This window comes from Carassius auratus, chromosome 34, assembly GCF_003368295.1.
Source record: "Carassius auratus strain Wakin chromosome 34, ASM336829v1, whole genome shotgun sequence".
Lineage (NCBI taxonomy): Eukaryota > Metazoa > Chordata > Actinopteri > Cypriniformes > Cyprinidae > Carassius > Carassius auratus.
Genome location: NC_039276.1, coordinates 15,783,532 through 15,802,640, shown reverse-complemented (window position 1 = coordinate 15,802,640; position 19,109 = coordinate 15,783,532). Strand labels below are relative to the sequence as shown.

Sequence of the window (19,109 nt, the reverse complement as noted above, 5' to 3'; positions counted from 1 at the left end):
TTAGTACTTCAGTAACATTCAAAATTTAGAACAGACCTAACTGTAATATAGTGACATAAATCAAAGGAGAACTAGCACATATGTCAAAATGTAATCGTGAAATGAGAATGAATAACCTTATTATCAAGAAGAAACATTGAGATTCTTTTGGGATCTTGAAACTGACACCAATAAGGACCCGCAAACATGATGATACCCTTGTGAAATAAAAAGTGTATATACAGTGTGTGTGTGTGTGTGTGTGTGTGTGTGTGTGTGTGTATATATATATATATATATATATATATATATATATATATATATTAGTGGTGGGCCGTTATCAGCGTTAACGTGTTGCGTTAATCTATTCTCAAAGTTGGGTTGGAAGCTGGGTCTATACTAAGCAAGCTATGATGACCTTTGACCTTGATATTTTATATAACCGACTGGCTGAGGCGAGCCTAAAAAGATGCTCAGGACAGTTGACGGGCCACTGCTGCACATCATCACAAAAAAGCTTATCTTTTTCACACGTTTTTACACCTTACCGCTTGTCGATTTAAACATTAAAGCATCCAAAAACAAGACGCGGAAAAGCTGAACAGTGTTTACAGAGCATCAACGGAGTTGCGCAAGTGTTTGTGTTTGTTCCCTGCATTTCGAAAATGCTTGTTTTACAAACAAGGCCCAATTTGACGACGGATTTGCGTATCGTTTATTTCTTAAGGATGATGCAATCCCAACGAAAAAGGGTCACGATCGTGTGTTGGAACCGCAGGCGGTGAGTAAAACTGCTTCAAATATCTCTGCCTCCTTGTTAGTGCGTCCGCCTCCGATCGGAGACCCGGGTTCGAGCCCCGCTCGGAGCTAGTCGTTGCTGCTGCTGCTCTCATTCAGTTTCAGCCTCGGGATCTGATTCTGGATCATAAATAAACGGCTGAATCTGACTGTTATGCATGGTTTGTTTTGGGTGATGGTTTTTTCCTCAAGGTAATGTCAGCTTCCAAACGCTCTCAACGCAAAAGCCTACTGGCGCTCGTGATTCTTTAGCTCCGAATCCGAATGACTATCTTTCTCTTATGAATATAATAAAACTAAAGACTTTTTGGAGTTATGAAGGATGCAGTACTACTCTATAGGTACTCAAGATTAACAGGATATTGAGTGAAAACGAGCATTTCACCCCCCCTTTAATTGAAAGAAAACAGTTGAGGGAAAGAATGGGATGTGTATTTTATTGGATGCGTTCATCGTCTCTTAAAGTGACCGCACCTAAATTAGCGACTGGCTGCTGTAATGTTAATCCAAGAAAATTAAAATGAAAATCACTCACTGCTCTTGACTGAATTACTTTGTAGTTTTAACAGTCAAACCAAAAGTTATTCAGACACCAGATATAATTTTTGATATATATAGCAAAACTGTAATAATGTGAGAAATGTTGAATGTGTCTGAATAAATGTAGGTTTGATTGTATATTTAATTTTTACATTGAAGACTATCCAGTGCTATTTTACGTTTAATTATTTGCTTTCTGTACCTTGACACCTACATACTTGAAAAAAACTTAAACATTGGTGTGAAACAGGCGTAAGGTTGTTTGCACCTTGTGCAATGTGTAATTAGTTTACATCTTTTTCAAGCACTTTGTGATGCATTTTGGAAACGGGATAAGCTTCTTTTCTAATGCACCATCTAGCTTGATAAACCCCTTCTCAAAGACTTACTGTTTGTCAATTTTATTTGAGTAACACACATGTTCTGAATGCCTTCGGAAGAATTCGAATGAGCCATTTTAATATAGATTAATCTAGATTAATCTAGATTAATTTCAAGATCACAGTGAGATTAATCTAGATTAAAAAAAAATCAATCTATGCCCACCACTAATATATATTTATATATATACATATATATATATGTGTGTGTGTGTGTGTGTGTGTGTGTGTGTGTGTAACAAGGAGCCAGAGGCGTTTGGATTCATGTGCAGAATTTTATTAAGAGAATGATCATACAGGCAGAAATCAGGAACGGCGTCAGGTGTGTAAGGGATATCCAGAATCATTAACGGTAACAAGCAGAGATCGGGGCAGGCAACAGAGAATCAGAGTCGGTTACACAATCCAATATCAGACATAAGAAAACTAACACAAGGGAAAATGCTCGGAAATGCTAGACAGGCTAAACAAGACTTTGCAGTGAGTGAGAGTGATTGTGCTGTTTTTATGTGTGTGTAAATGAGGTGCAGGTGTGGCAAGGAAATTGGCTGATGAATGAGGTGCAGGTGTGGCAAGGTGATTGTGATGCAGTGACTCATGGGGAATGTAGTTCGGGTGTGGTGCAACAGTATGAGAGGTGCTAGTGTCCAAGTGACATCTGGTGGAATGGTCCTGAGTGGAGTGCCCTCTACTGAAGTTCATGGGCTGTTAAAAAGTTATGGGTAATTTATCAGTAAAGACTTTTCTTTTAGATTATATAGATAGATAGATAGATAGATAGATAGATAGATAGATAGATAGATAGATAGATAGATAGATAGATAGATAGATAGATAGATAGATAGATAGATAGATAGATAGATAGATAGATAGATAGATAGATAGATAGATAGATAGATACACACCCACACACAAACTTTAAAAGGCTCCAACATTCTAACAACAAGGGGTTTAGGGAGTGAATGGATGGAAATACATGTAACTGAGTTTTACTTTACTGATTTTAATCATAATAAATATACAGCATATCTGTTAACTCTAAAAACTGATGTCAGTATAATAAAATTATTAAAATTATTCCCATTATTAAAAATTATTATAAAACCCCCTGTAATAAACTACACATTACGAAGACACTGAGGTATTAGGAAGGGTGTGGAAGGAAAGTTCTTTATAAATATATACACATATAATACTTTGATACTATTTATAACTGACACAAAACTATAATATTGTTACTTTTAGTTAGTAATTCCTCAACACTGTTTTATGTGATAGCCAAACTATTTCTGATAAGCCGTGTAGCTCATTTGCAGATACCTCACCTGAAACTGTTTCCCATGTGTCACCAACTTCGGAAAAACTAAGGACTACATCATTAAACTAAGCCTTCCACTGAGGCTTCATTAAGTTTGAAAATGTAAGTGCTAGACAAAAAAACAAATTTGTCTCCATGTTTAAGCTCTCTTTGACAATATCCAAAATCCAAAAGTGGGCAAAACATTCCAGGGGTCAGCTATTTTAGCACTTTATTATCAGAGACACAGTCTGAGGCTGTGTACAGAGGGGACAGAGACGGAGGATAGGTTCAGTCTTGCAGCCGGGAGCATTCGCCCTCTGATGGCAGGCTCACAAAAACTGTCACATAGCTCACAGCGGAGTCCCTCAGACTATGGCAGCTGCTCATGAATGATTTAAACTTGTCACTGATGGAGGGGCTTGTCATGTTCATACAAGTTCACTATTAATAAAATCCCGCTGTACAGAGAAGCCAGTGGGACATGTCCCTGCCGCTAAATAAAAACACACTGAGAGACTGAATAAAAGCAAGTACTGTGAGCCAGTTAAAGTGGAGCAATTGGGTGATTCTGAATAGTGCAAAATATACTAGAATTAAAGGATAGTTTCAGGCTTGTTTCTGAATTTGACTTGAGGTAGCAAACAGTATGTAGATCTGCAATTTGAATGTAAGGAAGTAGAATTAAAATTCCAAAACATGCAGACAGCATATGGATTTTAAACACCACCTACAGACATTTGTATATTTTATTTATTTATTTCATAATATATAATAAATATTTTTTTGTGTTAAAGGTGGAGGAACTCTTTATTTCCCATAATGCATTAACTGTGTGAAAATTATGTAGGCTGCAGTTCAGATCCTTTCAGAACAATTCAAGTTCTATTGTGTGTTGTGATCGTTTAATTGTTGGGTGAACTATTCCTTTATTCAGCAATTAGATTTTTAAAATAACTTAGGTTTAAGAATCTTTTAGAATAATTATAATGAATATTGTAGGTAACACTACAGTTGACACTACAGTTCAGAAGTGTGAGGTCAATACATTTTTTTTAATAATGAAATGCCTTTATTCAGCGAGGACACATAAAACATGTTAAAACATGTAAATAAATAAAATGCAATACAAAAATAACTGATAATTAACACTGATCATGTATTACCAATGCCTTTTAAAATACTTTGTTATAATAGAAATTTAGAATATACATATTTTTTTTATTTTAAAGTTATTTTAAATTGTAAGAATATTTCATAGTATTACTGTTTTACTGTATTTTTGTTCAAATGAATGCAGCCTTGGTGAGCATAAGAGACTTCTTTCATAATGATCAACAAACAAACAAAAAAACTTGTTAACAATAGTGTACATCCTCTTATTTTCCAACAGATGTATAACTGGTAATTATAACAAGATATCATTACCCATCATTGGCGTTTATCTTATTTACTCAAAAGAGAGTAAATAAGGAGACAAGAGTAGAAATCTCTCTTCCTTAAAGGGCCATATGACGTTGCTAAAAAGAACATTATGTGTATTTGTGTATTTGTTGTAATGAAATGTGTTCATGCAGTTTATGGTTCAAAAACACATTATTTTCCACACACTGTACATTATTGTTGCTCCTCTATACGCTTTTCTGAAACACGACGATTTTTACAAAGCTCATCGTTCTGAAAAGTGAGGTGTGCTCTGATTGGCCAGCTATCCAATGCATTGTAAATGGAGGAATATCTTAACTGTGCTACAAACAATACAAAAACTAAAAGGAAACTTTAAATTGATTAATTTGACACCTTCAAAATATAATTTATATTATATTTATATTAATTTAGACCTAGGGGATAGCAGGGGTCGTGCAGTTCTGGGTCGACGAGGCCTCTGATTCCAGTATGTGCTAATGAGGAGAAATACAAAATAAAGCACTGAGCTTGTTAGTTGGCCGCAAACCTAAATTAAAGTACAAATGAACTTTCTCCAGTTCTAATTAGGGCTCTGCTGATAGTCCAGCTCAGCCAGCTCGACCTGGGGCCTTAATGACAAAGAACAGCTCTGACATTTTTAAGTTTCTAAGGTGTCATAAATAAAATAAAATCCAGTCAATATTTTTGTGGTAGCAAAATGTAAAACAGCAACAGAAATATGGATCAGGCATATATTCAGCTCAATGAGGAAAACCGCACCTGTCACGAATGCCACACAAGTCAAACTGTAGCTGATCGTAGCTTCCTAGATGACCTTGCTGGACTGAGAGAAGATCAACAGGTTGGTTGTTGACACGGATGAGCCGGACGCAGCCTTGAAAGGCCATCGTGGGATTCAGGCAGCTAGAGTCGTTCTGGGATACAGGACATCCTGAAAGAATTGATGAAAATACACCTGACTGTAGATATGGATGTTATAAAAACAATAAAATGTTGAGAAAAAAAGTGTTTCAAAGATCAAACTAACACACACACTCACACAAACAAAACATGTAATTTATATGTTATAAATTTTACTTTGAAGGCCTCCAGCACATTATGTTCTGTTGCTTAATTGACAAATATCAATCAACAAATTACAGAAAATAAATAAAATAAAATAATATATATCAATATATATAAAAACGTGGCCATTGTGAGCATTGCTATTATAGATTTGTACATATAGTATTTAATATTGTACTGTATACATTACATACATTTAATTTACTATTATTGAGTTTACTATTAGCTCTTACCAGTGTTATTATTAACTAAACATAAAACTATTTAGTATTTTATAAATAGTCTGATTTTAATTGAAATAAAGCTGAAATAGAATATAACAACTTTTTTTTTAATACATATAAATATCCAAATAAAATATAAATTAAAAATGCTTCCTTGGCAACTAACTGAAATAATAAAAGTAAAAAAATATTAAAACTAAAACTGAAATACAATAATTGTAAATAAAAAAAATAAAAAATAATAATAACAATGTTTGATATAACTGGCAAAAGCTCATAACAAAATTACTAAAATTTGAAACCAACTTAAAATAAAAACTGAAAGTATAAAAATAAAAGCTAAAATATCAATAAATACTATCATGGTATAGTACAGGCTGATTTATATTATATATTGTATTTTATTTTAAATATTAACTTTGTGATCTTTTATATTTTGTTAATAAGTGGCAACTGAACAACAGAGTTGCATACTCAAAGTTTTGAATGCAAAAATGCGAGTGAAAGTGAAGTGAGGTGTAGTCAAGTATGGTGTCCCAAACTCAGAAATTGTGCATTTATGCCCTGCAAGTACACACTGAGTAGTGAAAACACACACACCGTGAACACACACCATGAGCTATACACCATTTCTATAGCACCTGGGGAGCAGTTGGGGTTTCAGTGCTTTGCTCAAGGGTCTCACCTCAGTCGTGGTATTGAGGGTGGAAGAGAGCGGTGGTCATTCACTCCCCCAACCTTAAATCCCTGCCGGCACTTTGGGTTTGAAGTCAGACTCTCTAACCATTAGGCCACAACTGCCCACAAATAGCTAATCTGACCCCAACTGTAACTGAAATTATCTTTTAGTCCTTTCAGAAAATACTTGCGCTTTATTTTACCTCCAAAATAGTGTTTGTCTTTTGGTTGCAAGTAGCTCTTGAGCTGGATGGTGGAGGCAGGCTCACTGTCCAGGATCATGATGATCTGAAGACCTCTAGTGTTGAGACTCACAGAATGCCACAAACCATCATTCACCCTCTGACCTGTCAATCAAAAATGCCACATACTGTTTAAATAAACATATATGAACATTAAACACATTTTAGTGCAACAAACAGAAAGATATGGTCATATAAACCTTATTATGATCTTAAACAAACTGCACACATACTGTAAAGTCACCCAAGACAACAATCATCATGTGGACCATCAAATCTCACACAATTCAAAGCCATGATGAAACAGAAAACTGTTTCTATTTCTGGCACATAGTGCCAAAAACCCCAAATCTCCTGGCAAAAAATCCCCCCAAAACTGCCCTCCTCTACCCCTGTCCCCAAAGGAAAAATTCTCTTTGAGGTTTGATTTAATTAATTCTGGCCATTACATGTGAAGGGCACCCAAGCTGTGTTCGGCTGCTGTGTGTCTACAGTCTCCCCAGTGCCAGCCATCTGTTTGTAGTTTGAGCTCAAGCGCTTCACTTCTTCTGCTCCGGTAATTACAACACTCTCTATCTCAGCCAACACTTCTATGACATGAGTTAGACCCAAAACTATTGGTTTCAGGTAGGATAAAACAACCGCTCTAACACAGACTGGCCCTGCACAACAGAGAGTGCCCTCCTTCCCCCTGCTGCATGTCGATTGTTGTCGAACATCAGGTTTCCTCACTAGACTGAAACACACAACTGTCTGTCTGAGACACTAATCTTGTTTAGACCAGCATGTATGTTTCCTTTCATCTTTTGTCCAGAATGCTGAACAAAAAATAAAAAATGCCATTATTGCATTTGTGGGTGACAAGATAAGCTGTAAGTGCTGACTTTTATACAAATGCTTTTGTTATGCTCACATCTTAGTGGTGTGAAAGAGGACTGGATAAAAAGCAATTCTGTGCTGTGTAAGTAATAGGAAGTTTTTGCATTGCCAGGCTGGCTGAGCTGAAAAAGACAGACGTTTATACCCTTGATAGCTATGTGCACATAATTGCTGAAACTGAGCAGCATTTCCAATTAGACTCCTTCAAAGCAGTCATTTCAGTGGCTAGAGTTTTATACCTTTTATAACTTGCCTGATCCATGTTAAATTGTTGAGCTAAAGAATGAATGTCAAAAAGACTATATGCCATTTGAATTACTTTACTACACGAGCAACAAAAGTGACTGGGTTTGTTGACCACTGTTTTTACTCAGTTTGTGTGTGAGCAGATACTCAGTTCCCCTGATTTTGAATGAATGGAAGTTGGGGCAATCGTCCGCCGATAAATGTGACACTGGACCACAAAATCAGTCTTAAGTCGCTGGGGTATATTTTCATAAATAGCCAAAAAACATTGTATGGGTCAAGATTATGGATTTTTCTTTTATGCCAAAAATCATTAGGATATTAAGTAAAGAACATGTTCCATGAAGATATTTTGTAAATTGTCTAATGTAAATATATCAAAACTTAATTTTTGATTAGTAATATGCATTGCTAAGATCTTCATTTGGACAAAGGTGATTTTCCAGATATTCAAATAGTTTTATCTGGCAAAATATTGTCTAATCCTAACAAACCATACATAAACTGAAAGCTTATTTATTGTATTATTATTTATAAATCTTTTTTTGTGTTACTGTCATGTATATTTTATACATTGTACCATAGTACAATGCTATGTTGGAGAAATTACCTAGCTTGTCATGACTGTTTTCCAAAATTGCAAGAATTTTATGGCATGAGCATGGTCTATTTAGGTTTATGTCTTACTAACCAAAAACTATATTCTTCCCACTGGTTAAGAGATGTACTTCAACCACACAAGATAATAGAACTAATAGAACTATACACTGAATCACTGAACTTGCTTATGTTGCTTATGACTGGACTTGGAACCATAGTTGGTTAACAATGCTTTTGGGAAACACTCCCAAGTTGGGGAAACCGAATAAGACCAGCAAACAAACCTAGACTGGTTTAACATGGTTCTTCAGCAGGGTTTGTTCACCAATCACCCCCAGTGCAACTATCTGAACTGTATATTTGAGACAACTGGCATTTAAAGTCAAGCTACTGAATATCAGAAAGGGTCTCCTCACCAGCTGACACTTCTGACATCTTCAGCGCTGATGTCTGGTGTGTGAGATGGAGGCGCCCACTGCTGATCTGCAAAATCAGGTAACGGGGTTCCTGACCAGAGATCAGTGGACTGGACAGCAGCAGGCCATCAGGGTTCCATGTGCGAAACTGCAGGCCCACTGAAAGGTCCTCCAGGATCGGTGCAGGTGCTGGCAGCAACAGAAAGCTGCTGCTGGAGCTCTGAAATGTGGCGGCCACCAGCTGTGGTTCAGAGCAGGAAAATGTCACGTTGCCCTGTGAGAGAAGGAGAACGCCAATGCATCGGCTTACATGCAAGCAGGAAATGACCAGATGGCGATCACAATAAAGAAATGCATATCTCTTAAAAAAAATAATAAAAATAAATAAAAATAATTAACTGTTTAAAATGTGCTACATTCTTAAAAACTCACTACTTCTACTTAGAATTTGTATTTGATGGTTTTGTGTAATTATCATGTAAAATGTAATAACATTTTTCGGTAGCACTTTATTTCACAGTCCTGTTCCTCATGTACATACTATGTACTTATTATAGTAATTACAATAACTATGTAATAACTAGGTACTAACTCTGAACCTACCCCTAAACCTAACCCTACCCCATGTAGTTACCTTGTGTTACCAGAACTTTCTTGGATAAATACACTGTATGTACACTATAAGTACATGTTAGTACACGTACTATAAAATAAAGTGCAACCCATTTTTCTTTTCATCTTGAATACATGTTAGTCTATATATTTATGTATAATGCTTCACTGTAAATTTCATTGCAGTTTTACTATTAATTTATTCATGAGCAGAAAAGCAAGTATTGTTCAAATATTTAAATTGTTGTAATTATGCACTTGTTACAATACAATTACAATAAACATTACTTTAAAAATAAATTACAATGAATTTAAATCATGTACAGTTATTAAAACAGGCTCATCATAGAAAATATATATTCAAGTCATTGTACATATAAACTGCAGTTGAAAACCTTACTAAAAATAAGAGTATGCAACGAGATGCAATGAGAAAGCTGGTAGCACAGGAAATTATGTCAAAGAATAAAAAAGAGGAAAAGTAGAAACAAGCTGAAGGGTTACAAGAGAACTGGAGAGGCTAAGAGCCAAATAGGCTAAACTCACAAAGGCAGAAGGCGGGCTGAATAAATGTCACCAGCACAGCTCCACGGAGAGCAACAGAAGCACAGAGAGCACATCCGCAGGACAGAAGCTCACGTAGGCGTGAAAAGGTTACTGCAGTGTGAGGTGAACACCTCATTGATCCCTGTGCCACATCTCCTGTGCCACAGGGCTGTACAGACACCGGTCTGCTGAACTGAGGCCTGACAGCTATTTTACAGAGCTAGACCGAATGCCAGTCATCCCTCCTATGAAGTGATTGAGTCGTGGTTGTCTTGTCATTTTGATTTAGGGAAATATACATATAACTCAAATGAGACAGACAATTATGATTTGTGAAATTGCTGAGAAAAGAAATAAAAATTAAAAAAAAGCTAATGTGTGAATCTCGGCACAGTTTGTGCACACCTTTAAAGTTTCCTGCTGATACCGGAATGGCAGAAGTAATAATATGTTTGAACATGTTATAATACTGTACATACAGCATTTGAGTGAGAGGATCACAACATCACAAGTTCAGAACCCACTTCTCATAATAAACCAACTGCTTACCACACTGTATATTTGAGGTTTTCTCCGTTTCGCTAGGTCGATGACATTCACTCCATTGTAGTAGAGGTTCTCCATGCAGCCATGAAAGTTACGTCGAATGAAAGTTCCTGGTTTACCTGGCAGTGGGATCCCGCCAAAGCTTAGCTGATTTAGAGAATGAATAAAACACATATCTCATTTTAAACATATATAATCATAAAAAAAATCTATATCAAATGTGCTTGCTTTGTATTTCTATCTATCAGGCTCCCATAAAATTAAACACTGCTTCTGAACATTGTATTGAGACTAGCTTAGCACACCGTTATGTTAAACAAAATGCCTTTGTCTTTGGTATTCTGGGCTGTCTTGCATGGTTTGTTTAAGATCATGCCACAACATTTCAATGGGTATAAGGTCAGGACTTGACTTGGCTTTTCCAAATATGAAATTTCTTCAAACTCAGCCATTTAGTTGTAGATTCCGTGAAGGATCATTGTTACGCTGTTTGAGCCTCTTTTTATGTTAAGCTCCATCTCAACGTATGGAGAATCTGACATGGTTGTATACAATTTATGGACACAGTCCAGAATTAATTTTTCCATCAATTGCTCTGTTGTGCAGCACAGCCACAGGGCAGTTTCAAACTATTTTGAATGTTTTTCTTTCTTGGAACATTTTTATTAATTATTTTGCAAAAATTTGCTTTCTACACAGCACATCTGTCCACAAAACTTTCTTTGAAAAGACACTGGGAATATCTAGTCCAGTCATGTGCTTTTATAAAGAAGACACAAGTAAGTTTCCATTCAAAAACAGTAGGATCACTGGGGCTTGAACAAGATGATTATGAAATTAGGAAGCTTGACAAGGCAACGGAGTCCTTGCTGCTGTGGCAAATAGAGGTCAGTCTGTGGCCAGGCGGTCATCGTCTCATGGTAGCCGAGGGGAGGAAGATACTCCATCACAGTGCATTTATGAAGTCGAAATTTCCCCTCAGTTATCAATAATGCATTTTTGTGTGTGTGTGTGTGTGGTTTTGAAATTCAGCGTCTCATGGGTCTTTAAAATATAGTACTTACTTTTCCTATCCCCCACGAACACTAAAACTGTGTAATGAAGAGAATCATGCATATATATATATATATATATATATATATATATATATATATATATATATATATATATATATATATATATATATATATATATATATATATAGCCCTATTCAAAAGGCGTTCAATTAATTAATTATGATTGGACATTGGCCATTCAATTTAATTCAATTTTATATCCGCATGTTTGATTTACAAAAACTCTCACATGTTTAGGGTAAGTAATATGTTTTTAAAAGAAATTGATTAACTTTTATTCAGCAAGGATGTATTCAATTTAGAAAAAGTGACAGAATTCTTTTGAAACATTTAACATTTCTTTACTATTTCAAATGAATTCAGTTATGTTCTTCATGTTTCATTTATCAAAGAATACGGAAAAAATATAGAATGGATTAAGCAGTACAACTGTTTTAAACATAGTTAGTGATAAAAAAAGTCAAGAGGAGTTATTATGAGCATTAAATCCACATATCAGAATAATTTCTGAAGGATCATGACACACTTAACATTTTATTTTATTTTATTTATCTCAAGGACTACAGACCATTTAAAAGGCCAACTTTCAGCTGCATACAACTGTGTCTCCATCAGACAAATCAAATTCCACAGGTATAAAGTCTGCCACCTCAAAGTCATTTAAAAAAAGAGAAAATTACAGGATCCCAGAAACCAACCTCATAGTCGACCTCTAGAGAGTCTCCATCACCCTTGGTCCTGAAGTGCTGAGTGTGTCTGTCCAAAGTGAAGTTGACCTGCTTGTTAAAGCGTTCGATCAGAACAGAGTGCCAGTGCAGATCATCCAAGAGACTTCCTAGAGTGACCACCATACGAGCATTGCTGGATCTCACCCTGCTGTCATCTGCCAGTCAGAAGAGGTATCTCATGAGTCATATGCTACTAGCACAACATATATTCATTAGCATGTATTAATATTTTCTTTAATAATAGACTATGAATTCCATCAATGGTCTGTCTCCATTCCAAAGTAACTTCGGTTAAATAATGAATACTTTAAACCTTTGAAGCTGCTAACTTCCCCCAGTACTGTAACTCACCCAGGTTTAGATGCAAGGCCAGTCTGCCACGATGAAGCTCCAGAGTGATATAATCTCCTCGCTGGCCTTCCCCATGCAGTAAAACACCTTCTGCCTGTCGACTCTTAAATCGCAACGATATAACATCTTTCACTGTGCTCATAGACTTCTGGTTGAATCGGTAGAGCAAAGAGCTTCTGCCATCAAAATCAGCCACATACGATCCTATAAGCACATGAGATTTTCTGTGAAACACCTGCTGAAGATATTTCCATTTCACTCAAAATTAAAAAAATAAATAAAAATAAAAATAATGCTACAAAGAATAGCAGAATAATTGGAGAGTTATTTCATATTTCTTACAATAATAAAAATCATGATTTGCAGGTGCCTTGAATTTGTTGTTGGGAAAATTTTAGGAAACAACATATTTACAAACTGACAATACAAATTCACAATCAAGTATAACAGGAAAAAGTAATTTATGAAACCCAAGGCTAGAATTAACTCCCCAAATTTTGAAATATGAAAAATGTTTAAAACGTCAGTCATCTTAAATTGGCTGATTTTGTAAAGTAAAAAAAGGACATAATACACAAATTAAATCAGGATTGCACACTACTAGACTTTCATGCCATTTGAATACAACAGATTCATGATAAAATGTGCTTGGTTGCTGGGAGATGCATGAAACATAAGAAAAATTATTTTTTAAAATAGGCTGAAATATCAAACATGTCTGATCTACTGGATAAAATCATAGTCTTAAGCAAAAACTGTGCCCATCATACACTACGCAGTTTTTTTGTGAAATCTGTCGACTCTTGACTTCCAAAAATGTTTAGGCAAATCTCGACTTGTCCAGAATGCAAACTGGTACAAAAATCCATTCAGAAGTTGTGTAGCATATTTCAGCTTTAAACTGGAGTTCTAACTGAGCTACGTATAATTGGAGGCCATCATAAAATGACTGGAATCTCTGTAGATATCAGTACAGTTCTCCATTGAGGTTAATGGGGCTCATAAGCTCACAGCACATATTTATTGAATCACACATTTCACTAATGTTTAAATCTAGTATCTGAATGACATAACGTCATGAGAGCAGCTGCTGCCCATCCTCAATTCTATATTAAATTCTGGCGAAATGACGAATGAACTATAAAGATCATCTTATACAGTAGCATTATTAAGTCTCAATTCCTTATTACCCATTTGAGCAATGGAGCCAGTGTGACCCAGTGTCCCAAGACAAAAGTTTAAACATTTTACTTTGTTGTCCTTCAAAATGTGGCTTTAGATAAACCAAAACAGTCTAAATATATTTAGGATCAAGAACACAAACTCTCATGCATGTCTCCGGAGTTGTTTTGCAGAAATCTCTTTATTGGTGTTCCAGTTCATTACTGTATGCTGGCACTCATAATGATGTAAAACCCTAAAGCCTACCGAAAAATGAATGAAAGAAGGAGTTTTTCTCCTTTTTCGGTCTAGTGAAGCAAAGCAGAAAAGCCTGCATATATTCCAGCATTGAATAATGACCTATTTTTGATGATAATAAGCAACTGCTCTGTTTGGTCAAATGCGGATGCTGTGAGCTATGAGGGACGTAGTGTGGGCATAGCAATCTTGCAGTCGTGATAATGGCACTTATCTAGTATTGCGCCATTCTCAGGTTCAGCTTGAGTTCTCAAATGTCACAGCAGTTGGCTGATTAGTATTAGTATTTTGCTTATTATGTGATATGTGGTTCAGTCTGAGGTGTTAGGTGCAATCACCGCACTACCAGTGAGGACTAGCCATCAAATCATATATAATTAAAATAGCATTTATGCTCTTCTTTCAAGGTTATTTTCGGCACTCAAGATCCAGTTTATGTTAGTCAGTGCTTATAGATTCATCATATAAAAACTGGTTCAGATTTGTCATGCGATTTGCATGTGAATTCTTTAAGTGCCTGTGGTAGATTAGGACAGACATCTGAAATGAAATTCTTCATGCAGCATTTATCTGCAAAGCACACATTCATTCGGGTTTAATACATGGATCATGCCACAGAATAATGAAGGCGCAAACTGAGGGACTGTTCTATAAATGCTTTGTAATTCAACAACTGATCCATTTTAAGGATTTTGATATTATTAAAGGGACTTTTTTCCCCCCCTAGCTAACACAGGCGTGTAATAAGTGTATGATATTTGGACATCTTTGTTCAGTTTTTGAAAAGTATCATCAAAGAAAGTCATCAAACGACCTTCATTTAAAGGAAAACTGCTCCTGTCATGCAATGAATTATCTGTGTCAATGCTATGTGACTAGAAAAGGACAAAGGACAGAGGGCATGTGAAGATCAGCAGCAAGAATTATGGGTAATGTTATCACCTTACATACTGGGTCACAAGTATTTTATTGTCCCTGTTACCAAGACTGTGGAAATGTGCTCTGTGAACTGTTATTGGATCTACTGTAGGAGGTTTCTGTAATCCTTCTTATGCAACTCTTTGCAACTTTTCTTTTCTTTTCTTTTCTTTACTGTTCTTACAGATCTCTCATGGAATGATAAAAAACATGTTAACTGCATAATATGAAAATCTACAGTGTAAAAAAATATTTTTCAGTGGTATAAATAAAACAAACTTTATTTTAAGGTCCTATTCTCACAATTAATATAACTATTATCTATTACTTTTGTCTCAATAAACTCCTTATTACTGCTTATTAATAGTAAATACGGTAGTTGTAAAATTTTAGGTACTGGGTAGGATTAAGGGAACATGAATTTGATCATGGAGGATAAGGCATTAATATGTACTTAATAAAAGGGGGAAACACAGTCAATATGCTAGTAATATGCATGCTAACAAGCAACTAGTTAGGTAATAGTGAGAATTGGTCCCTAAAGTGCAACCACGAAAAATATTGGAGTATGTTTTACATGAAAACGCTATTTCAGCTTTTCAACTTTTCTACTTAAATTGAATGTTTAATTCAGTGCATTTCTCACTGTTTCTTAGTAATTAATTGTGACATATACTAGCAATTTCTGAGTGAAAATCAACACCTTTTTGTGTACATCTGAACTTCAACTGTAAAGCTGATCACAGAAATAGTGCTTTTCACTAAAAAATAAATGCAAGACATGTAACTGTTATATCTCAGAAAGTAAAATGCCTGCTTGACATTTGTAATATTATGTTTTAATCATGAAATACTCTCACTCACGGTAAGCACAGCCATACACAGCCAATCTAAGGCCCACCCGACCACTGGGGCTCCAATCCAGAGGAACAAAGCGGAGGAACCGGGTTCTGATAGACTGGCTGAGTTTATGGTGGACCACACTGTCTGGATTCACGTTACCCACCAACCTCTGCAAACACACAAAAAAGAAAATGGTTTTCACCTTTCATGAATATGGCACACTTTGTTGTCTCAGTAGTTCTCTGAAGCATCAGGGGCACAAATCCATGTTTTTCTTGTGAGAAGTAATAGGTACAATGTGATTATTAAAGGTAATAAGGCTAATTATTTTAAAAATTATTATTTTTTTAATTCATTATGATCATTATTAATTATCAGGCCATTTATTTTTTTATTTTTTATTGTTATTAGACAACAAATCCCACAAACCAGGGGTTTCAAATAAACAATTGACAAAAACTACCAAGTAAAATCACATTTTCAAGTCTTATTTTACACCAAATTTTTGGAAAGTGCCCTATAATATTTTAAAACATTCCTGTTGATCAGACATTTTGTGCAGATGGAATGCTATTTAAGAATACGCCAATCCAGTTGAATGCAAAGAGCAGTATTTGTTTTGAAGGTCATGACAGTTTATGTAAATGTTAACTCATTTTCATCTGCTAGCATTCATAATCTGACAGTAAATTGCATCCGAGTCACTTCACAGTTGAGACTTGCATGGAACATGAGAACCGATGGCCAAAACGCCACATGGTTAGGGATGAATCACAAAAAGAAAACATCAACTCTTTTCAAAGATAGACTTGTCCATGTTCCTTTGAGATAAGTAACAGCAACATTATTATCACCTCCCCTGGTGAGCCACTCACAGCCCAGAAATGCTGTTATGATGCTAGCAAAAACAACAATCTGACATTTGTTTTGTTTTGCCAGCAGACATACTTGGAAGAAGAAGGACCGTGCTAACCAAAAGTACTAAGGATAACACATTTGTAAATAAGCAAGAGCAATGCATTGGAGTTTGTTGAAGACCTACTTTAACGATTACACCCTTAAAGGAATAGTCCTTTTTTTTCTGTGCACACATATATTTTCATTGTGAGAGTAAATATCAGCTAGACATTTTTGTAAAATGCAAAGGTGGTTTTCAAAGTGATGACAGAATTTTCTTTTTTCTTTCCTTTTATGGGGGGGGGGGGGCGGTGAGGTGTTTCTCTGTGTTTTTAATTTTACTTTATATCTAGTTGTTTTAATCTCATTTATGTATTTAAAAAATTTTTTTTTTTGCACTGATAATCAATATTTTCATATCAAATCAGTTCTATAGTTTCTTATGATGCATTTACTTCCTTTTGTAAAGCAGTTTAGGTTTTTTTTTTCATTATTAAAAACATCAATACCAACATGAGCACATTGTTATTACATCAACAGCTTTCCACTGACACTCAAATTTGAGCACTCAGTGACGGCAACATCCTGTCCCTGACTGCTTCTTCCTCTCTCTCTTTCCACCTCTGAGAGGGAAAAAAAGAAAACAACAATACATCCATCCAATTACCTTTCAGCTCACCTCAGCCCAAGGGCACAGCGGAGCTCCCATCGGATCCAGGGAGATGCCCCGGTTGCAGGCTGTCCACGTAAACAGCTCCTCTCTACACTTCATTAACTCTATTCCTATGGACTCCTGCTAGACCTCATCCTCCTTCATTAAGCCCCTGTGAACTGCTGGCGTTATCACGGACTCTCCATGGACCCTTTCATCAGCCCTGTTACGTCTGCAACTGTTAAATCCTCCTGTGATTCACCAGTCATCGCTTCCCTAAAACCAGCGTGAATTCACATCAGAAAGAGGAGCCAACACAAGATGAGCTCAATTGAGGTGTGTTTTGTATTTGTTATCTGACAGGAAAACGCTTGTCGGTGCATGCCATGTCTCTTATAAAAGACTGGAGACAATTCATTCAAATAGCAAACCAAAGTTGTATAACTAAAAAACTAAAACTATTAAAAACTTTTTAAATAAAATAAAATATTTTGGGATTCGATAGTATAATTTTAAAATAACACATCATGAATGTTTTACAACTTTGTATCAACAGAAATCGTTTTCTTCATTGCCCAAGTGTTGAATCAAGCTTCCACTGACCTACTCTAAGCATGAATTGCACTCTGTCCCTGGAGAAGCAAGGGCCCGAGGGTGTCAGAAATAGACAGCACCTCGGTGCCTCTGTGACCATCTTTAAATGAGAGCTAAGACAGCAAAACTGTCCCCAGACGACAGACAAGAAGTCTCTTCCTTCCCTCTCTGCATTGCCTGCACTAGGAGACGTCATACATGCTTTATTTACAGTCATTCAGTGAAGCAGAAAACAGATAAAATATCTAAAGAGATCCAAAGGCCTGGCAAGTGATGATTTCATCATTGTCAGAGAGAAGTGAAAACTCACGCACTAGGTGATTTTTAGCAAACACACTTCTGCGATTCTAATTCTTGCCAGCTATTGCTGAATGCACCACAGACTTTTACATTAGTTATATTTTATGGCACCCAAATGGGCCACCAGGCTCATGCTTTAAGGAAGCTAATCTAACAAACCACTGGTCCATCTATTGATTTGCTATGGGGCTGCTCAAGCCTCTGTGTAAAGTGAGACCTGAGAGGTACGGAGGAGAGATGGAGGGTGAGAAAGAGGGACATAGAAAGAAATGGGTTGATTTAAATACCCATTATCAATGTCATGTGATTTGTGCTTGAGAACCATAAGAAGATATACTGACAAGCAAAATAGTGTTATTTACGTCTGTCAATCAATTAAAAATCTAATACATAATTACATAATATGCTGATTAATTAAACAAATATTCCCTATTATTAGCATATCTTTGCAGAGAAGTTCTGAAATTAAGATTATTTTATTGCTGCATACAAAAGCATTGAACATAAATTCTTTAAAAGTCTTTAAAAGTCAATATTGTTTGTAAAATGCATAATTTCTGTAAACTAAAATGAATGCACTAGTTCAAACTGAAATACTAATATTTTCAGTATAACTATATTACATTTAGCAGACGCTTTTATCTAAAGCAACTTAAAGTGCATTCAGGTTATACATTTTTTTTCATCAGTTTTTTGTGTCCCCTGGGAATTGAAATCATGACCTTTTGCGCTGCTAACAGAACAACCTACCACTGAGCCACAGGAACCATATAACAAATAGCTCCTCACATACGTGATCTTTAATTAATATCCTAATGATTTTTAGCATAGATAAAAATCGATCATTTTGTTCAC

The 19,109-nt window shown here is 35.8% G+C and overlaps 1 protein-coding gene across 1 annotated transcript in view; it reads right to left on the bottom strand.

The window, feature by feature from the left end:
• Positions 1-19,109, bottom strand: part of LOC113053821 (contactin-associated protein-like 5) — a 45,105-nt gene that overhangs the window by 15,961 nt on the left and 10,035 nt on the right. The window contains exons 4-10 of the mRNA XM_026219059.1: positions 15,833-15,980; positions 12,632-12,835; positions 12,251-12,435; positions 10,480-10,623; positions 8,773-9,046; positions 6,593-6,736; positions 5,182-5,353 (exon numbers count right to left, since the gene is read on the bottom strand). Of these exons, the coding sequence (XP_026074844.1) occupies positions 5,182-5,353; positions 6,593-6,736; positions 8,773-9,046; positions 10,480-10,623; positions 12,251-12,435; positions 12,632-12,835; positions 15,833-15,980 (1,271 nt within the window). The remainder of the gene's footprint in view (positions 1-5,181; positions 5,354-6,592; positions 6,737-8,772; positions 9,047-10,479; positions 10,624-12,250; positions 12,436-12,631; positions 12,836-15,832; positions 15,981-19,109) is intronic.